Source organism: Argentina silus (assembly GCF_951799395.1).
Source record: "Argentina silus genome assembly, chromosome: 5".
NCBI classification, from domain to species: Eukaryota; Metazoa; Chordata; class Actinopteri; order Argentiniformes; family Argentinidae; genus Argentina; species Argentina silus.
In genome coordinates this window covers 2342405-2360984 of record NC_139659.1, presented here as the reverse complement: position 1 = coordinate 2360984, position 18580 = coordinate 2342405, and the positions used below count along the sequence as shown (strand labels likewise).

The 18580-nt window shown below is 47.2% G+C and overlaps 1 protein-coding gene across 1 annotated transcript in view; it reads left to right on the top strand.

Moving 5' to 3' along the window:
• Window positions 1-2435: 2435 nt before the first annotated feature.
• LOC310804643 (dymeclin-like) overlaps window positions 2436-18580 on the top strand; it is a gene marked incomplete at its 3' end in the record, with an annotated part of 39343 nt that continues 23198 nt past the window's right edge. Inside the window, exons 1-8 of the mRNA XM_083669960.1 lie at window positions 2436-2623; window positions 5265-5459; window positions 6675-6727; window positions 7067-7160; window positions 8395-8528; window positions 9889-9961; window positions 15427-15552; window positions 17448-17590. Coding sequence (XP_083526086.1) covers window positions 5320-5459; window positions 6675-6727; window positions 7067-7160; window positions 8395-8528; window positions 9889-9961; window positions 15427-15552; window positions 17448-17590 — 763 coding nt within the window. The 5' untranslated portion in view covers window positions 2436-2623; window positions 5265-5319. The remainder of the gene's footprint in view (window positions 2624-5264; window positions 5460-6674; window positions 6728-7066; window positions 7161-8394; window positions 8529-9888; window positions 9962-15426; window positions 15553-17447; window positions 17591-18580) is intronic.

Genomic DNA, 18580 nt, shown 5'->3' with positions numbered 1-18580 from the left:
CCTCCGGCTGGCCCCTCCTCCTCGGAGGCGGATACACGTCAGAGCCTCCGGCTGGCCCCTCCTCCTCGGAGGCGGATACACGTCAGAGCCTCCGGCTGGCCCCTCCTCCTCGGAGGCGGATACACGTCAGAGCCTCCGGCTGGCCCCTCCTCCTCGGAGGCGGATACACGTCAGAGCAGGTTTCACTGCGCAGCACCACGGATCACAACACCTCCGACAGACGTTATCACTCATCTACACCACTAACACCTCATCATCTAGGTGAGCATCTAACAGTCATTGAGTTAGGCTAGTGTATGTCATTTGTGGTATATATGTCATATATATGTCATAGTATACGCCATTTGGGATTGTTATAGTTGATGATGTAACGTCTGTAGCGGGAGCTGGCCAGTGGACTCGCTAAATGAGCTAGCTAGCTAACTAGCTCCGGTATCGCCCGTCTCTCTACGGAGACCTGCTTTGCGGAGACCTGCCGTTTTCTGGCTGACTTGACTTCAAATTGGTCTGTTAGATTTCCTATTTCCTACAAAATAGATCGTTGTTGAAACCTCTCTGATGATCCGACCTATTTGTTCTTGTAGGATACCTTCTGTGAAACTTTAGAGTTATATATTAACCCCAAATCCAAGGTTGTGTTCCTCATTTGTTTATATTTTTGTGGGTTTTATGCTTTTTGTAACCGTACAACCTATAGCTTCCTCGTCAGACAGCCCCTTCACCCATAGATAGTCTTTCACCCATAGCTCCAACGTCAGCCCCATCCCTGATCTTGTCAAACAAGAAGTGTGACTGTTGAAATTACAGATTGGGCCTAATCTACACTAATAAATGTTTCTGTCTCTGTCCCCTCCTCTCTGTTTCAGGCTGGTCCCTTGGGGTGTCCAGTTGAGCTGCCAACATGGTTTGCATTCCCTGCATTGTCATTCCTGTGCTCCTGTGGGTTTATAAGAGGTTCCTTGAGCCAATCCTGTACCCCTTCATAGCTCCAGTGATTAACCGATTCTGGACCAAGAAAGCGGTTCAGGAGAGTGGCGCTGGTACCGGGGATGTGAAAGCTAGTGAAAAGAGCAATGGGACATGCAAGGTAACAGCCTACATCACACACCAAAACCACGAATGAACCCCAAGACACAAAAACACAGCAACATTTTCAAAAATTATTATTTTCCTTTTGGGGGAAAATTGCATGTTTAAGCAGTAACACATGAGAGGCCATGTGCTCTGACATTGTTATCATGGCTGTGATGTGATCACAGCCATGAGGAGAAGCTGAGAAAGCTGATTGCAGAAAGTGGGATATGTCAGTATGTGGAACACAGTTGGATTCTCTTAATGCTTTATTTTGCTTTGACACTAAATGAAGACATCTCTCTTTTTAGACTGAAAGCAACGGGGAGGTTGCCAACGGGGAGGTTGCCAACGGATCGACCGCCAACGGATCGACCACAGTCCCTGATAAGAAGACGGACTGACATTTTGACATTATATATTAAGATGCATTCACAACTGTGTAAATATTTTCATTAATATACAAATGGAGGAAATAAAATCTATCATTTTTGTCGTTTTAAATCGGCTAAAGTAGAAACTGACCAATTTCTTAACGCTGACTCCATTAGAGTCTAGTAAAGTCTAGTAGTCTTTATTAAATTGCAATTGTTTTGAGAGATTGTTAATATATTTATGTTATTTCTGCCTTTGGATTACTGCCCCTATCATGCTTGAATTATTGATGTGTGCATTTTTACTCACATATGTTTTTCTGTATACGATAGTGTACTAAAATTATCTTTTATAAGACAGAAATAGAGTTTAATCGATTATTAAAAAGGAAATCAAACACTGTGTTTTTGTTTACATTAGTTTTATGTTGACGTTGCTCACTGCACCAGAAACATTCCAGCGGACCATTACAGCACAGAGCACTTTCTCCAACTGTCATTCGGAGTCGGTCATGTGAAAGGTAATGTAAAAGTGCAGTGCGATTCTCATGCATAGATCGGGGATCAGCTATTAACTCAAGATCTGGGAACCTTTTCTAGTTCCATTTAGGGAAGGAGAAACGTCCCTTGCATCTGCTTGATCAGTGAGGAGAATATTCCTACTTATATTGAGATGAATAGCCACAGTAATCCATGTTGACAGTGACCTGAGTATGATGGTGATTCTGCCATGGACACTCTTGACAGCTTTGACTTCAGCAGAGAGATTGAGTATCGCCAGGACAGTCGCTGTGAGGCGGAACGTTCGAGAGTTCATAACATTGTATAGAAATACAGTGCGTAGAAAAGACGACCCGGTCTAACGCGACGTTTTACGCGGCCGTTCGGCGCCGCGTCGCTTCTAGAACGACGCATTTCTAACGGCAACGTTTAACGTCCCGCCCCGCTTCCAGACGTCAGGATCACGCAGGGCTCTGTGGCGACGTGGAAATATGGTGGAAGAGGACTAGACTGAACTCTTGTGCTAACAATTCCTTCATTTGTTTGCTGTTTACCGTCATAAATTACAGCTGCACCGTCCCGTCTCAGCAGAAGAGTATCAGTAACCTGGGAGAGGACCGCCGAGCCTGGTGCCGAGGACCGAGGACCGAGCCAGGGGACCAGGAACCTTTTGACAGGTAGCTAGCTCGCTAGCTGTCAGCTGATAGGCTAGCTATGTAGCTAGCTAACTAGCCTAGCTGGCCGGTGCCAATACCCCTGTTAGCTAACCAGTCAGCTAGCCCAGCTCAATTCACAGCCGTTTTATATTTTCCTCATATCAACTGCACACGTGTTTGGCCCGACTCTGGTTTCTCTTTCATAATTCTAGCTAGCTGTATCTTCCGAATAGCAGACCTTGTTAAGTAGCGTAGCCGTTGGTTGCAGTGTGACAGCCATCGCAGCTGCAGCTGCAGGTACAGGAGGGTGTGTGATATCCTGGTTGCAGTATGACAGCCATCGCAGCTGCAGGTACAGGAGGGTGTGTGATATCCTGGTTGCAGTATGACAGCCATCGCAGCTGCAGGTACAGCTGCAGGTACAGCTGCAGGTACAGGAGGGTGTGTGATATCCTGGTTGCAGTGTGACAGCCATCGCAGCTGCAGGTACAGGTACAGGAGGGTGTGTGATATCCTGGTTGCAGTGTGACAGCCATCGCAGCTGCAGGTACAGGTACAGGAGGGTGTGTGATATCCTGGTTGCAGTATGACAGCCATCGCAGCTGCAGGTACAGGAGGGTGTGTGATGTCCTGGTTGCAGTATGACAGCCATCGCAGCTGCAGCTGCAGGTACAGGAGGGTGTGTGATATCCTGGTTGCCTCCTGTTTGCGCTGTTAGCCAACTCCTTACCCTCGTTGACGTGCCACATATACTGTCATTTCTCAGGTAATCATGGCTGAAGTGATGCAGCTGTGCGTCCAGTGTTGTTGAAATGGAGTATTCATGTACACTGTATGAATTTGGGTCACACAGGCAATGTTGTCACCTGTCAGAGCACCATTTGGATATTAGCTGGATCTAGGTGATACTGTAAGTGCCTCGTTTATCATGGATACAATTAGCATATTCCATTCATGTCCATAAGGTTTGAGAAGTTAATTAGGAACGTTTGAGGTTTAGCTCCAGACAGCTTTGATACTTCACACAGGGTAGGGGCAGCAACAGGGCTGATGATGGTCTCAGGTGGGTTCAAGGGAACATGTGTACTGGGGGAGGCTGAAATCGGAGGACAGGCTGCTTGTAATGCATGGAATGGAATGAGAAATAGCATCAAACGTGTGTTTGATACCGTTTATCATTCCATTCCATGCATTACAATGAGTCCGTCCTCCGATTCCATCCTCCCCTGGTACACATGTTCACGTAAGCTGTTCATAAAGATGTGGACTAAAGGTGTGTCAGCAAACTCGTACCATATTATCCCAGAGTTTGATGAACCTGTCACAGGTAATCCACTACTGAACACCAGACAGGCCTCTTCTCTCAATTACGCTTGCTTGCCTGTAGTCACAAAAGAAGAGCTTGCTCTGGATAGTCAAGGTATATTTTTGGAGGTAATTCAACAGCAGCTAAGATCAGAATCAGAATTCTTTTATTCTTTTATTAAGTATATTTTCACATACAGGAAATTGACTTGGTGCAAATACACTGGTTCTGCAACTTTTCATAGGCTGACCTCGTTGACTTGGGGCAATCCTTTGCATAAAGTAGCTTCAAAGTGGGGCTTCAAAATACCTTGCTTGGGCAGAGCAAAAAACAAAACAACCCGGAAAACATCTTTTTTTTTTCCTTTGGGTTTTCGTCCATTTTCTTCAATGTTGCAAGCTAGCATAGGCACCAACTCTGTCCAAAACAGTCCTATCCGGCCGGAAAAGATGACGCACAACAAGCAACCACTCTACAGGCGTAGGGTTCTTAGAATGTAACATCCAATGAAATTGCGAGCACATTCTCCCATCGCTCCATCCAGTTCAATCAGAGCCAGATCGGCTCATCTAAAATTCTACAGACCTCCATAGGAGGCGTGAGAACAGCGTGATGGTAGTCATCGGTCTGTGTGTGCTGTACGATGTGTTATACGCCAGATTCGGTCCAGTGTGTAATTAGGTCAAGCACTTAATTAAATAAGCCACATTGAGAACATTTTTTTCGGGTGACACAAACGTTGTTGTTCATTTGCAGTGTGATCTGAGAAGCTTTTCCATGGACCTGAGTGGGGTGGAGTTATCCATACTCCCTTCAGTCTGGTTCATTTTCAGTACTCCAAACTACGTTTCTGTGCTATTTGCTCGGTGCAAATGCATAGAGTAGTTTTTTGCTGTTAGAAAATACATTCTGTTGAAGTAGAAGATTGACTATCGCTCTGTGAGAAGCCAATTAAGCCATGTTTACCCCTCCACCCATGCCTGACCCACTCTACCCCTCTGCACAGCCCCCGCTGTGCAGCAAGTAGAACACTGCTAATTAACTCCACAGCCACTGTGAAATATGATCATCCTGGTGAGATACTTATAGATCAGAAGTAGGTCTTAGGTAGAGGGGAGGATCCCTCTATAACTGAACTAGGCTCATGTTCGTCCGTAATTGGGAGCAAGGATTAATATGAGCCTAACCATAGTTTCATACATCATCTTAGGCCACTCTGTTATTTTTTGTGCATCTGGCTATCTTCTGAAAGTGTGCAGTAGTATGCCAGAATAGCAGGATAGCACTAACTGGAGTAGTAGCCTTTGCTGTCCTTGTGATTGAGTCTAACTAGCCCTGATGTCTCTGCTACCCTAGAGCCTGCTGTGGTGGGAGATGAGGCAGTGAGGAAGCCTCCGTGTGGAAGCGGGAGATGGGAGCCAACACCAGCCAGGTCAGTGACCTGTCGGAGAACCAGAGCCTCAGAACCCTGATCGGAACCGAGTCCATTTCGGAGAATGACCCCTTCTGGAACCAGCTCATCTCTTTCACCTTCATCAGCCCCACCAGCAGGTAAGGGGCTGAGCCACAGAATAAATAAAGTGCTTGTGGGTTTGCTGGATCCCTGTTAGCCTCAGCAATTTGTTTAATTTAATTGAAACAGAGTTGTTTTCATTGTATGATTTACATGTATTTGCCCTAAAACAGGAAAAGAGTTTTGGATCAAACAAGTTTTTTCTGAGGCTTAGCTTAGGCTAATACACATCCTCCCCTAATTACGTGGTTTGCTGTCAATAACCAGCACTCTGTTTTGAACTGGTCCTTTCCTCGCTGGCCGCTAACTTGACTATGAAGTCATGTCCTGTTATTAGACACATTCTTACCTCCTCAGTCCCTTTAATGTGAGGGGAGACTGGAAGTTGGCTTGTCAACATTTGCGAAGGTGCAGCAACCACAGACCTGAACTCCAAATCAAACAGCAGTGTTTACAAGACCTCAGATGACTTGCAGTAATGATCTAACAGACTTTATGATCCACTGTGACAGAGTGAGTGTAGTTGACCTTAAAGTACAGTGCAAACATACTTACAGTAGGGGGGCAATGGGTGTTTTCTGGTCGAACTGGTGATAAGTTGGCCAATGAGAGTAGACCTATGTTGTGAATATGCAAATCTGTCAGCAGAGGGCACAATAGACCTTATGATGGTGAGAAGTTGAACGCTTCAGTTTTTTGTGTGAAGTGAGTTGTTGCTGAGTTGTTGCTGAGTTGTTGCTTTTTAGGCTTACAGGCATTGGAAGCCAAAGACACAGCTCAGAGTTAGACGAGGTCAGCAGCTACTTTGAGTGTGGAGTTTGCAGGACAATCTGAAAGTCACACACACACACACACACTGCTACCTGTCAAATGGCAAAAAGTAACACTCTCTCTCTCTCACTGACCTACTCACACACGCACATCACACATCACACACACACACACATCACACATACACACACACACTCCACATTTCTGTTTATTAGCATGTAAGCATAATGACTCTAAGGAAAGCTAGTTGTGTATCAGGTAGGATGAGGTGGCGGAGGTAAGGAGTCCAAGGTGACGGACACCATCCAGGGTTAGGAGCACCATCTGTGGGAGAGTATGCCGACATACACGGGGCTCTCCCATGTGAACTTGTGGATCCAAGCCCTACTTAAAACTCAGAAACACCAGATCAAGAGCTGTTGTGGCCACTGTGGTGACTAAATTGACCACAGTCTTTCCTTTTTCCTCTCTTTCTCCTGCAGTGGCGACTCTAAGCTGCTGGAAGAGGCCGTCATTCCCCTTGCCAAGATCCTGAGTACGTCTCATGTTTGTTTGTTGATTTAGCCTCTGTTTTTTACTGCCTATTAGCCTGTTCCAGTCACTTGGGTTTGTTCAGCGGGCCAGCTTCCTTGAGTTCGGCCCAGGAAAAGAAGTTACCAACTTGAAGTTATATAAAGCCAGATTTTACAAATGCTAATTGCAAACTACAAACCTCCTTGAAGTGCTTGAAATCCCCTAACTCTATGAAATAAAATATAAGGTCAAGCCATCCTATCAGGGTTGGATATTGAATAAGATTATTTTGATGTAGTCAAAGTTATGAGAAGTGTTTAACTGCTGTCTCTCTTGTCTCTAATCTCTTGTGCTTCCGCAGTTCAGAACAATCCTAGAACGGGGAATTTTGGGGCCCTGGTGAGAATCTTCCTGGGAAGAACCAAAGAGTTGAAAATATCCACAGAATGCCAAGAGTGAGTATGTCACATCTATCACTGGTTCAACAACAAGCGATGGGAGGATAGTTTCATAATACACCCTGTGTTGAAGCCCCTGTGTTAAAGTGGTCGGTGCTTAATCCATGTACATTTCCCATGGGAAACCAGAGGTATAGTTTGGGTTGTGTCTGTGTGAAGAGGTCCCGCTGCCAAACCCCACAGTGGAGGGCTTGGAGATCCAAGCTTGAGATCCTAATGATCTGAGAAGCTTTTCCGCCATGGACCTGAGTGGGGTGGAGTTATCCATACTCCCTTCAATCTGGTTTTCCCATTTTCCCCACATAATTGGTGTGTATTTGCATTGTGCATGGTTAATTTGGCCATGCTGCACTGAGGGATGGTGAGGAATGATGCGGTCGGCTCTGGTCATGAACTTCATGGGACATGGGAACTTCTGGTCACAGGACTCGAACTGGAGTTATTGGATGTCATCATGGGGATCAAAGTGGGCGTCTAACGGCAGTCGTGAGAGAGAGAGGGACCTTGTGTCTTATAGGAGAGGAGCTTGGCAGGCAAGAGAGCCACCAAGCAAGCAGAGCGCCTCTCTTAGTAATTAGGGGAGTAAGGGTGGCTCAAAGTTGGCTCTAGATGTGGAGGAGCAGATATGTGTGTGTGTGGCGGAAAGGTGTCTGCATGGGAAAACTGGGTATCATCACAACAAGGCAGGCCATTACTCGTGCGTGTGCGTGTGCGTGTGTGTGTGTGTGTGTGTGAACTCCTGGCCCATGCGTGTGACCAGAGATCACAGTGGCTCATCCTTCCTTCCTGCCCGTCTGATTGTGAAAGCAGCAGCACTTGTCCCTCGGTGTCAGTCAAGGCTGTGTGTCAGTACAGCGGATGTGTCACCACTGCTGTCACCGGCGTGGCTAACCCTGTCGCTGTCAGGACAAGCCGAGGGGCCACAGGATACCTCTGTAGCCTTCGCAAGGTCACCGAGCCTGGCGCAATACAGTTACGACAGTGTTGTGGCTATACTCGTATGTCACCATCACAAGTCCACCATTCTCCGTCACCCCCCCCCCCCCCCCCTCCCCTTCCTTTCTTTCGATATTGGTACACTCTACAAAATAGGGCGTTGAACCAAATCAGTTTCCGAGAGTTTCAAGAGTGATCCTATTTGACAGTGAAATCATGGGAATGCCATTTTTTTGGTATGTAAAACTTTGTGGGAATGATTTTTCTTACATTTCTCATCTTTTTCTCCCTACAGTCAGCTGTTCATCTGGCAGGCCCACAACGCCCTGTTCATGGTCCGCTGCCTGCTCAAAGTTTTCATCAGGGAGATGAGCGAAGAGGAGCTGCACTTACAGTTCTCGTACCAGGAGAGGGCGCCAGGCTCCTGCGGTGAGCTCCAACCCTCCCCCTCTGTCCTGCACCACAGAGCCAGGACAGTGTGTCATTGCAGAAAGAACAGGGAGGCTAAAGCCACAAATAATAGGGAAAAAAGCTCATCTCCTCAGACTCTTTGGTAAAGCAGTTAGTGGTGGGAGAGACCAAGGCATTGTATCGTACGAATGCTTCTCTGAACATGAAGACCAGCTTGGGTAAACACCCTGATAGTTGAGTAAATCAAGAGTAAATTATATATAACGGGAAACACAATTGCATAGGACACATGCCACCGGAGTTAATTTAGGGACTGATGTTTTAAACACACATTTTGGAAAGTGACACGGACATTAAAATATGAACCGGGCTTATGGGATGCTTTTTCTTCATTCATATTCATACCTTTGCCAGTTTAGTCACTCCATTTCCTCATCTGGTATTGTCTTCAATGGGCCAGTCACCCTCCCAGTGACACAGAGAAATGTGGAAAAACAGCATCACATCGTCTGCGTATCTGCTCTAGAGTGGGTTCCTATTCAGTTCCCCAGCTCCCAGGCTTAGCTGTTAGTGGGAAGAGAGAGGCTGGAAACACACTTAATTGGAACTTGTCGGAGACGGAGGAGGGGTTGGTGCCAACAGGCTGTCTTCACCCTCCACTGTGTCTCTCCATACTCGCTCTTTCCCTGAAGGAAGGAAGGAGGGGGGGAGGGTGGGAGTTCACTGAGGATGTGCCAGGGGTTATGCAAAGTCAATATGGAAAGCCAGTTGTCTCTGTTTTTAGTCTTAAGTTGTTATTTTGTCTCCCAGTGTTCATGTTCTCTGGCCTAGAAAGAAAACAATGGTTGATAGATGGTTTGTTACTGGAAATTTGACATGCATTTAAAGAGTAATATTGTTCATGTATATGCATTACGCCATCGTGTTTGAAACTTTGTGTCCATTGAAATGTTCATGTTCAAGATTTCCATTGGTATACACAAGGAGCCGTGTGGTCCAATCTCATTGGGTAAACGATAAATGCATATTGTTATTTCCATTAACTATACCAAGGAGTATGTTTCCTCTCAAGTCGGCTTTGCCATTGAACATGCATAGTGCATATATATTTAATTGCCAGCGAGTTCAATGTCTCCGACTGAGCCTTTCTACCGTGCCTTGTTCTGTTCTCATGCGCATCTGTCATGCCTGTGAGGTTGGGTCTCCAGTCTCCACTGGGCCTCCACTGAACCAGAACAGACACAAAGTGCTCCTTTGTAACTGGCCGGGTCATTGTAGTGTGGGGCTGCTGCTGGCGCGGCTCTCTAATTGAAAGGTGGGTGAAAGCAGAGACAGGTTGGGTAATTGGGCTGCCCTCTCTCTCCTCTGTTGTTTTCAGATGTGGGGAGCGAGGACCTGCTGGAGGAGCTGATGTGCAACCTGGTGCACCTCATTGTGGAGGTGCCCCTGCTGTGAGTATCTCCAACGGGGGGGTGTGTGTGTGTGTGTGGGGGGGGGACCCCATATGGGGTTTAGAAACCTCCAGAGGTTTTAAAGAGCACACACTGGTGATAAATGAAAGTTAAGCTTTCAGCATAAAGGTGTTGTGGGATATGGACGGTGGGGGGATGGAGGCAGGAAGAAGGTTATTGCCGTGTAGGAACCCCCCCAACAAAACGCAATTTTGAGGGGGTCAGTCCCTGTTCTAGATTCCAGGTTATGAGCGTGTTTCTGGGTTCGCGCCAGTCGCTACATCAACGATCGCCGTGCCTATTGTCAGTCATTAGACGCCATCGCCTAGAATTTTATACCTCGCCCTTTCACATAAAAACCTCGTATAATGAATCCCTTAGTCTTAAAGGTGCCATCTGTCGGAATATCCACAGTAGCTTTGGAGCCCAGACAGGTGTAGACAGGGGTAAGATGATCCAGTCTTCTGCAAAAACAACCCCCCCCCCCCCTCTCCGAAAGGTTGTTAAAGAGGGAGAGAGCATAGATCATAGGGCTCCATTATGAATGGGTCCACAAGCTCCTCTGGTGTCAAACCAAGGACGACCTCTTTTGTTTTTGTCTTTCAATTCATTCATCCATCCTGCATCCCTGTTTCTCTGTGTACCAGCCAGCCAGTCTTTCTTTCTTTCTTTCTTTCTTTCTTTCTTTTTTTCTTTCTTTCTTTCTTTCTCTTTCTCTCCCTCTCTTTCTCTCGTATCGCTGCCTATCAGATGGATGTCTCTGGCAGAGGTTCAGAGGCAGGGGTCACTGGATCTCTGGGTTCCGATTGCAGCAGGGGGCTCATGGGCCATCTGGTGGGGGCCGGGTCGGGTGTGGGTGGGCGGGGGCGGCGTGTGGAGAGACAGGGTGGTGGGGCTCAGTGTGGTAAGGGGAGAGGAGCTTCGCTGGATTACAGTGTTACGGGGGGGAATGGACAGAGCCAAAGCCCAGGGGAGTGGTCCTGATGGTCAGTGTGTGTGTCTCTGCGGTGCTGATTGGGCATGTCTCGCTCTGGCTTGGGAGGCTTTGTTGGGTTCTGTGGCGCCGGGCTTGGTTTGTCGGCCCAGATCTGGCCCGGCGCTGGTGTACATTTCAAAGGCATTCTCTCAGCTCCGCTACCACTGTCCTGTCTCGCCTTTGTGCTCCTACAGCACATAGTGTCGTGTGTGTGTGTGTGAGAGAGAGCTGCACGGGTGTTATTGTTATTGTTTTTGCCATTTGACAGGTACTAGTATACAGAACACGATTTCATATCGAAATGATATTTGTATTATTTATTATATATTATTACTTTGTTGAAATAATCTCAGCATTGTGGGCCCTGTTACAACTCCTTGGAGGTGAGAGGAGCAGCCTCGTTTTTGACCTCTCAGATGTCTCTGACATTCATCTGGTGAGAAGGTCAGACAGCTAACATGGACCGAGTCAAAGACAGATTCCATAGCCAGCTCACTTTTTACTTTTCTTTTTTGTCGTCCACCCCCCAACCCCGAGTCATTTTCACTCTACAATGGTCATGTGAAAAGTAATTTGGTCAACATCATTGTCCCATGCTGGCGATCGACCAGCTACACGGTTGCAGTGGGTTTCAGGTCTCTGTGATGGGTTTTCAATAGATCTATAAGCTCATCTCTCCTCTCCTATTCCTCTGGTGGTGGGTTGGAATTAAGTCCCATCTGCTGGGTGATTGTCTGCGGAAGACAGAATAGAGGAGAAACTAGTACCGGACCTGTGTATCAATATGCTCTCAAGGGCTTCCACAGTCATTTGCAAGGTGCAGATTCTCATCAGAGAGCAAATTGAGAAAATTGTGCTTTTGCATTATCCTGCCACACATTTCTGTAATTGTATAAAACCATTATTTCGGCATGCCGTATTGTCATCAAGGTTAGTGAACGTGTGTGTGTGCTAGTGCAGATGTATGTGGGTGTGTGCATGCGTGTGCGTGTGTGTGTGTGTTTCAGAGCTGTCTCTCTTGTGAGTATAGACACGCTCTAGGGTCAGATTGCCTCTCTCCCCCTCATGAATATAAATGGGTCCCATGGAATGTTCATGTTCTTCATGGAATGTTCATGTTCTTCATGGAATGTGCTTCTGTGCTCCGGGTGTCCTTGTGTTCCAGCCCCTTCCGTCATGCCTGGATCACACTTAGCCAGGGACCTTGATGATGAGGAGGAGGAAGAAGAAGAGGGTGTTGATGGAGAAACGTCTCATTGTACTCCATTAGAACAGTTCGTACTCTATGCTACCCAAAGATGAGTGATTAGAAGGAGATACACAGTCTCCATCCTCTTCTCTCTGTTCTGTTCTCTTCTGCGCTGTAACATCAAGTCCAGTTGTATAACGTCGTTCGGCATTCCAACATTCTTCATTGTTTGGAGCTTCACAACGTCCTCTTTTTCTATTTTTTTTTGTATTGTTTTTTTTTCTCCAGCGCTTTGTTGTCGTCAGCCCATTTCCTATCTACGTGCTCTAGGTTTCAAGTGGGGAGCGAGGACCCAGTCTGACGTTTGGCAGAACACAAATCTTAGGAGTTCAGTGAGTTCACGTAGTGGTGGAAAACATCAGCCTGCTGCCGGTTCTCCCTCTAGTTAAGGATGTGAACTCAAACTAAAAAGAAAATAATTGTGTCCTTAGTGGTTAAAAGAAAACAAACCCTGCTGGCTTTAGATTTTCCTACGGCTGTATACGGTATTATTCTGTTTTTCGATAGATAGCAGACCGCACATGCAGTAAGTGACTCAAATAGGTGAACAAGAGAACCCTCTAATGATACCTAATTGGATTTCGTAGCAATTAGGTCAAGCTGGCTTAATCTCATTATTTCATGGTAAACCAGGCCCAACAAGAACCCATCACTCGCTCCCTCCATGAATCCAATTAGCAATGTAGGTCTTAGTCATCAGTCGTGTTGAGACGGTTGCCATAGTACAGTATGTGTTCGACTGAGGCTGGAGAAGCAAAGAACACCGTCTAGGGACATGGATGTGTTTCATATGTATACAGGCTAATCTGCCTTTCAAACTGTGTCCAATGCCAAGAGGAAGGCTGGTGTGTGTGTGTGTGTGTGTGTGTGTGTGTGTGTGTGTGTGTGCGCGCACGTGTGTGCACGTGTGCGCGGCACGATGGTGTGGGCTCTGACAGTTCAATCACACCTCCTCACCAAGTGAGAAGTGTGGGTAAAAATAGCCCCCGGGTCCGTATGAAAGTGAAAGGCATCCATGCCATATGAAATCACAGGTGGCGGAAGGGAGGCGGAACTGGTTGAGGGGACAGGAAGAGGGGGAACAATGGGGGGCACGGAGGGGAGACACTGGTGACGCTGAAAGGACTGTCACTTGTACCGCAGAAATACGGTAAATTGGCATGGATAGGCTCAGTGTGGTCACCTCACGCTGTGGGCCATACGGTATCAGAAAGAGACGAGAGCAGCCCATGGTTACCTAGCGATGTCCTCTGCACAGTTTCACTGCTCTGTTTATTCCATTCGGTTGTGAGTTCATGCGTGTGGTCCTGGGGAGGTTGAGAGCAGAGCAGATCATACGGTTCTGTGGTGTGCAGTGTAGATGCTTCACAACGTACCTGGTCTAAGGACTTTTTTTTAATAACACCCACCCTTTATAGGCTATAGTGTGAATTAGCATGGAAATTACTTGTGAAGCGTCTATGCAGGCCTTATAAAGGCTCCATGAAGGTCTAATGATCTACTGCTCTCCTCTGACGCCAGGTCCCTCAGCATCTTCCCTGACCTCCATGTCGCTCTCGACACCATAAACCACTCCATCCTAGACCTGCCTCAGCCTAACCACCACTGCCCTGAAGCTGGGTCCCATCCTACCTCACTACGTCTGCGTCAACACCTGCAAGCCCAACACCCTGTCACCTAAGGAGTGCCTCAGGGTTCGGTGCTTGGTCCTATCCTCTTCATCCTGTACATGCTCCCTCTCGGACCATTATCTGTCGCTACGGCCTCCGGTTCCATTGCTATGCTGACGACACTCAGCTTTACCTCACCACTGAAACAACAGCCACACACTGTTTTACCTCACCACTGAAACAACAGCCACACACTGTTTTACCTCACCACTGAAACAACAGCCACACACTGTTTTACCTCACCACTGAAACAACAGCCACACACTGTTTTACCTCACCACTGAAACAACAGCCACACAGTTTTACCTCACCACTGTTTTACCTCACCACTGAAACAACAGCCACACACTGTTTTACCTCACCACTGAAACAACAGCCACACACTGTTTTACCTCACCACTGAAACAACAGCCACACACTGTTTTACCTCACCACTGAAACAACAGCCACACACTCCACCCTTACAATCTCACTGACCTCAGATCCTGGATGCAACTCAAGTTCCTTAAACTAAACAGCAATACACATCTGAAATCATATTAAATCGTCCCCAAATCCCTCTCCCGCTCTGCCCACGGCTTCGCCCTCGACCTTGATGGCTTCACTGATGTCTCCACATCCATCCAGGCCCGTAACCTCGGCGTCATCCGGGACTCCACCCTCTCATCTGAACCTCACAACACGCAACAGCTAAAACTGCTTTCTTCCACCTCAGGAATGTTGCCCCCACCCTGTCCAATGATGCAGAGACTCTCTTCCATGCATTTAGAACATCCAGACTCGACTACTATGTTCTCTTTGGCACCACCAACAAAGTCAACAAACTCTATGTCTAAATGTATTATATATACTGTATATAATACAGCCACCACCACCCCCCTCATCAGAGGACCTAAGTACTTTGTTTATTTTATTTATGTTAACAGTAGATCAAATGTATTTGTAATAACTATGTACTTTTTTTTACATATATTAGTAAGCAAAGGATGGTGGCTAGGCAAAAAACAAACCAATATGTGCAGAACTCAGACACCTGTTTGCTTACCAGAACCCACACCACATTATTATTAATATTACAACTGTATTTAGGCTGGGGGTCCAACTGACTTTCAGAGGAGGCCTGCTTACAAACATGGATCAAGCAATGATTAATTAATTCATCAATTACAACGACAATTTACACAGTATAATCCATTTAAAAACGTACCTTCCTCAGATGACAAATCCTTTCATGTCTAGTACTTTTCCCCTACCTTGGTCTAGCAGTACCTGACTTCTTTGCTGTCTGTGCTTTTGGTTCTTATTGCTTTTCTTCATTATTATTGATTGCCATCTCAATGGATGTGAAGTGTCTTTGAGTACCGAGAAAAGCGCTGTACAAAATGTCTGCCATCGTTGTCATTATTCATAAACCTTTTACAAGTCGTGACTCATTTCAAGTGGGACTCAGGTGTACGAAACAGAATGAACAGAACACTTCCTACCAAGCAGCAGCTCCAACACAGAACAACGATGGCACATACCAACTATAACATGCTGGTGTTTTATTTGTGTGTGTTTTTGGCCACAGGGACATCACCTACAGCATCCTGTTTGAAGCGGTGACGACCCTTCTGGTGCTGCTCTCCTACCAGCTCTTCCACAAGGACATCCTCAGACAGGGCCTCATCTACCAGTACATGATGAAGGGCAGATGGTGAGTGGAGTCATCCTCCTCCTCTGACGTCAATGCTCACCAGGGTGGGGCTGGCTGCTCTCCGCTCCCGCTCCGTCTCGCTGTGATTTGGCTCTGTGATGACACCATCCCATGCTTTGACCATATTGCTCAGACCTGGGCTTATCTGGTCGTTCCAGATCGATAGTGTCAAGGGGGGGGGAGTAGAGGCCGTAGAGTTAGAATGAGTAGAACAGACATGCCAGTTCATATCAACGTTCCGTGCAGTAGAGGCTGGTTGGAGGTAGAAATCGGAGGATGGGCCTCGTTGTAATACATGGAATGGACAAACACGTTTAGATGTGTGTTTGGTTTCATTGCGTTCCGTCTGTTACGATGAGCCCGTCTTCCGGTTTCTGTCGTTCCATTGTCTAAGGCAGGGGTGCCCAACCTTTTTCACCCGCAGCCCCCCCATTTCACGCCTTATGAAATTTGCGCCCCCCGTTTGAAGAAAAAAACATGTTGTATTGTCTTTATTAAGTATATCAGAAAAAGTTGGTTACTGTCTCGAGGTTCTTGGTGTCCTGGTATCATTTGGTTCCGTTTCAGGCCATCTTTGGCCCGCTGGTCTAAGGAACCGTGTCTGTTCTACTCATTCTAATTCTAGGGCGAGGAGGGGTGGTTTCTGGACGGGGTAGGGTCCGTCCCTGCAGTGAGAGATAGATAGATAGGGGAAAGAGGTTGATTTAGAATGGCTGGCCTTGTCATCTCCTCTCTCTCCTCCCCACTATTATTTTGACCACAATGACACAATCCCACACCCCTGACCAAGCTGCCTCCTTGCCAAGGGCTCGTCTCCCTGTCTCCCCGTCTTCTTGGAATCACCACTATGTAACGTTCTGATATGATGAGACTCCAAAGTGTTCCAGACAGGATTCTGAGTACCGCCATGTTCTCACGTTCCTCGAATAAGCCGCCCAGACAAGATGTCTGGCACCGAGGAGCCAACCTTATCCCTGGTGGGTCTGGGCTCTAACCTGTCTCATTAACCATATCCTTGCGCCACACACACACTGACTCACTGTGGCGTAAGGATACGGCCCAGGGACCGGGAGGGAGGGAGTGCTCCGGTTATGTAAGGGTTCCTCCTCTCTGGCCGGTGGAGGAGTGTTTGTTGCGAGAGCAGAAGGAGTGGGTGGGTCTGGGGTCCAGTGGGATGCTGGCCAGGGCACACAGGAAAGGCTCTGCTCTGCTCTGCCTCAGCCAGAAAACAAGCCCCGCAATAACACACACACACACACACACACACACACGCACAAACGTACACACTTACACACACGAACAGACGTATACATGTACGCACGCACTTACACACACACACACACACACATGCTGATTCTCCAAGCCCCCAGTTCGCTCCAGCCTCTCACAATAGGGAGTTGATTCAAACAAAAACAAGCAGAAGCCCACCACTTTTCTTGGGCAATGTTCCTGTATCTGTGCGAGCTATTTTCACATGGGTTTTTTAACGACTTTCCCAGAAAAACATCCAAAATCAGTTATTAACCACAGTCAACTCCAGTCTCTCTCTCTCACTCCTGCTCCCTCTTTCTCAAGACATATTTCACCATGAAGAGAGCGCTCCCCTTGGTCTACCCTCAGTAAATGCATTGATTTACTGTCACTAATTAAAGATGAATTAACTAATTAAAATGAGTCATTAAAGGTAGGGTTTGCTCCCTGTCATGTTAATCATGTACTATGCAAATAGTGATGAAGCAAAGCCACAATGAAGGTCATACCGATGTCTATGGCTTGCAGGCCTTACTACCTCTGTGCGTGTGTGTGTGCGTGCGTGTGCGTGTGTGTGCGTGTGTGTGCGTGCGCGTGTGCGCGTGCGTCCTGTGTTTCTGACTGTCTCTCTCTCCGCCTGTCAGTCTGGATCTGACCAGCCGTCTGGTGAAGACGTTGCTGTACAACTTCATCAGACAGGAGAAGTGTCCGCCCCCCGCCACGCACATCTTCCAGGCCCAGGCGGACGGAGGGGGGCTGCTCTACGGCCTCGCCTCGGGCGTAGCAAGTAAGTGCTAGACTGAACACACACACACACACACACACACCGAACATACACACACACACACACACACACACACACTGACGTACCGAACACACACACACACACACACACACACACACTGACATGTACCGAACACACACACACACCGAACACACACACACACACACACTGACATGTACCGAACACACACACACACACACACACACACTGACACGCACAGAACACCCCCCCACACACACACACACCGAACATACACACACACAACGCTCTAGTAGTTTTGAGTAGAGGACACCTGGGGCTGCAGTTGTAAGTGAGGGTGGATCTGAGAGCGAGAGGAAATGACATCACCGTGTAATGGCTGGTGAGTCATCATATTCTGTCTCGTCTGAACCTTTAATGAATTTATAGGATTAGTTAAACGACTCAAACTTAGCATCAAATAGTCGCTGTACTGACGTCAGGCTGGCTGTCTGTGTTATTCACAGGGGACCATTATAGACATCACTGGTAGTACTGGACACACACTCTGTTTCTGTCTCTGTTTCTCTCTCTCACACACACACACACACACACTCACACACACACACACACACACACACACACACACACACAATGCCTGACGCTACTGGATATGTGTTATTGCGAGAGGATAAGGATGCATTTCATTTTAATGAGCATCTGTGCGGCTCCAAAGCCTATTACTCCATCCACAGACTAAACAGCCATGTCAGACTGACACTTAGAACGTCTCCCAGCCCGTCTGTTCTGTCTGCCACCATCGGCACTTTGTTGAAATCACTGATGGCCCAGAACGACAGGGGCTTGTAGCAATGTCCAGTTTTAGCCAGTAGCAATTCCCAGATCCTAATCGGACGGGTTGATTCGTTCGGGTTCAAACCCGTTTTCTTCCTTTCGCAATGTTCTTAGTTGGGCAGGGCTTTTCCGTAACTGGGCTCATCTGTTGAACCAGAGTGTAACCACAAGACACACACA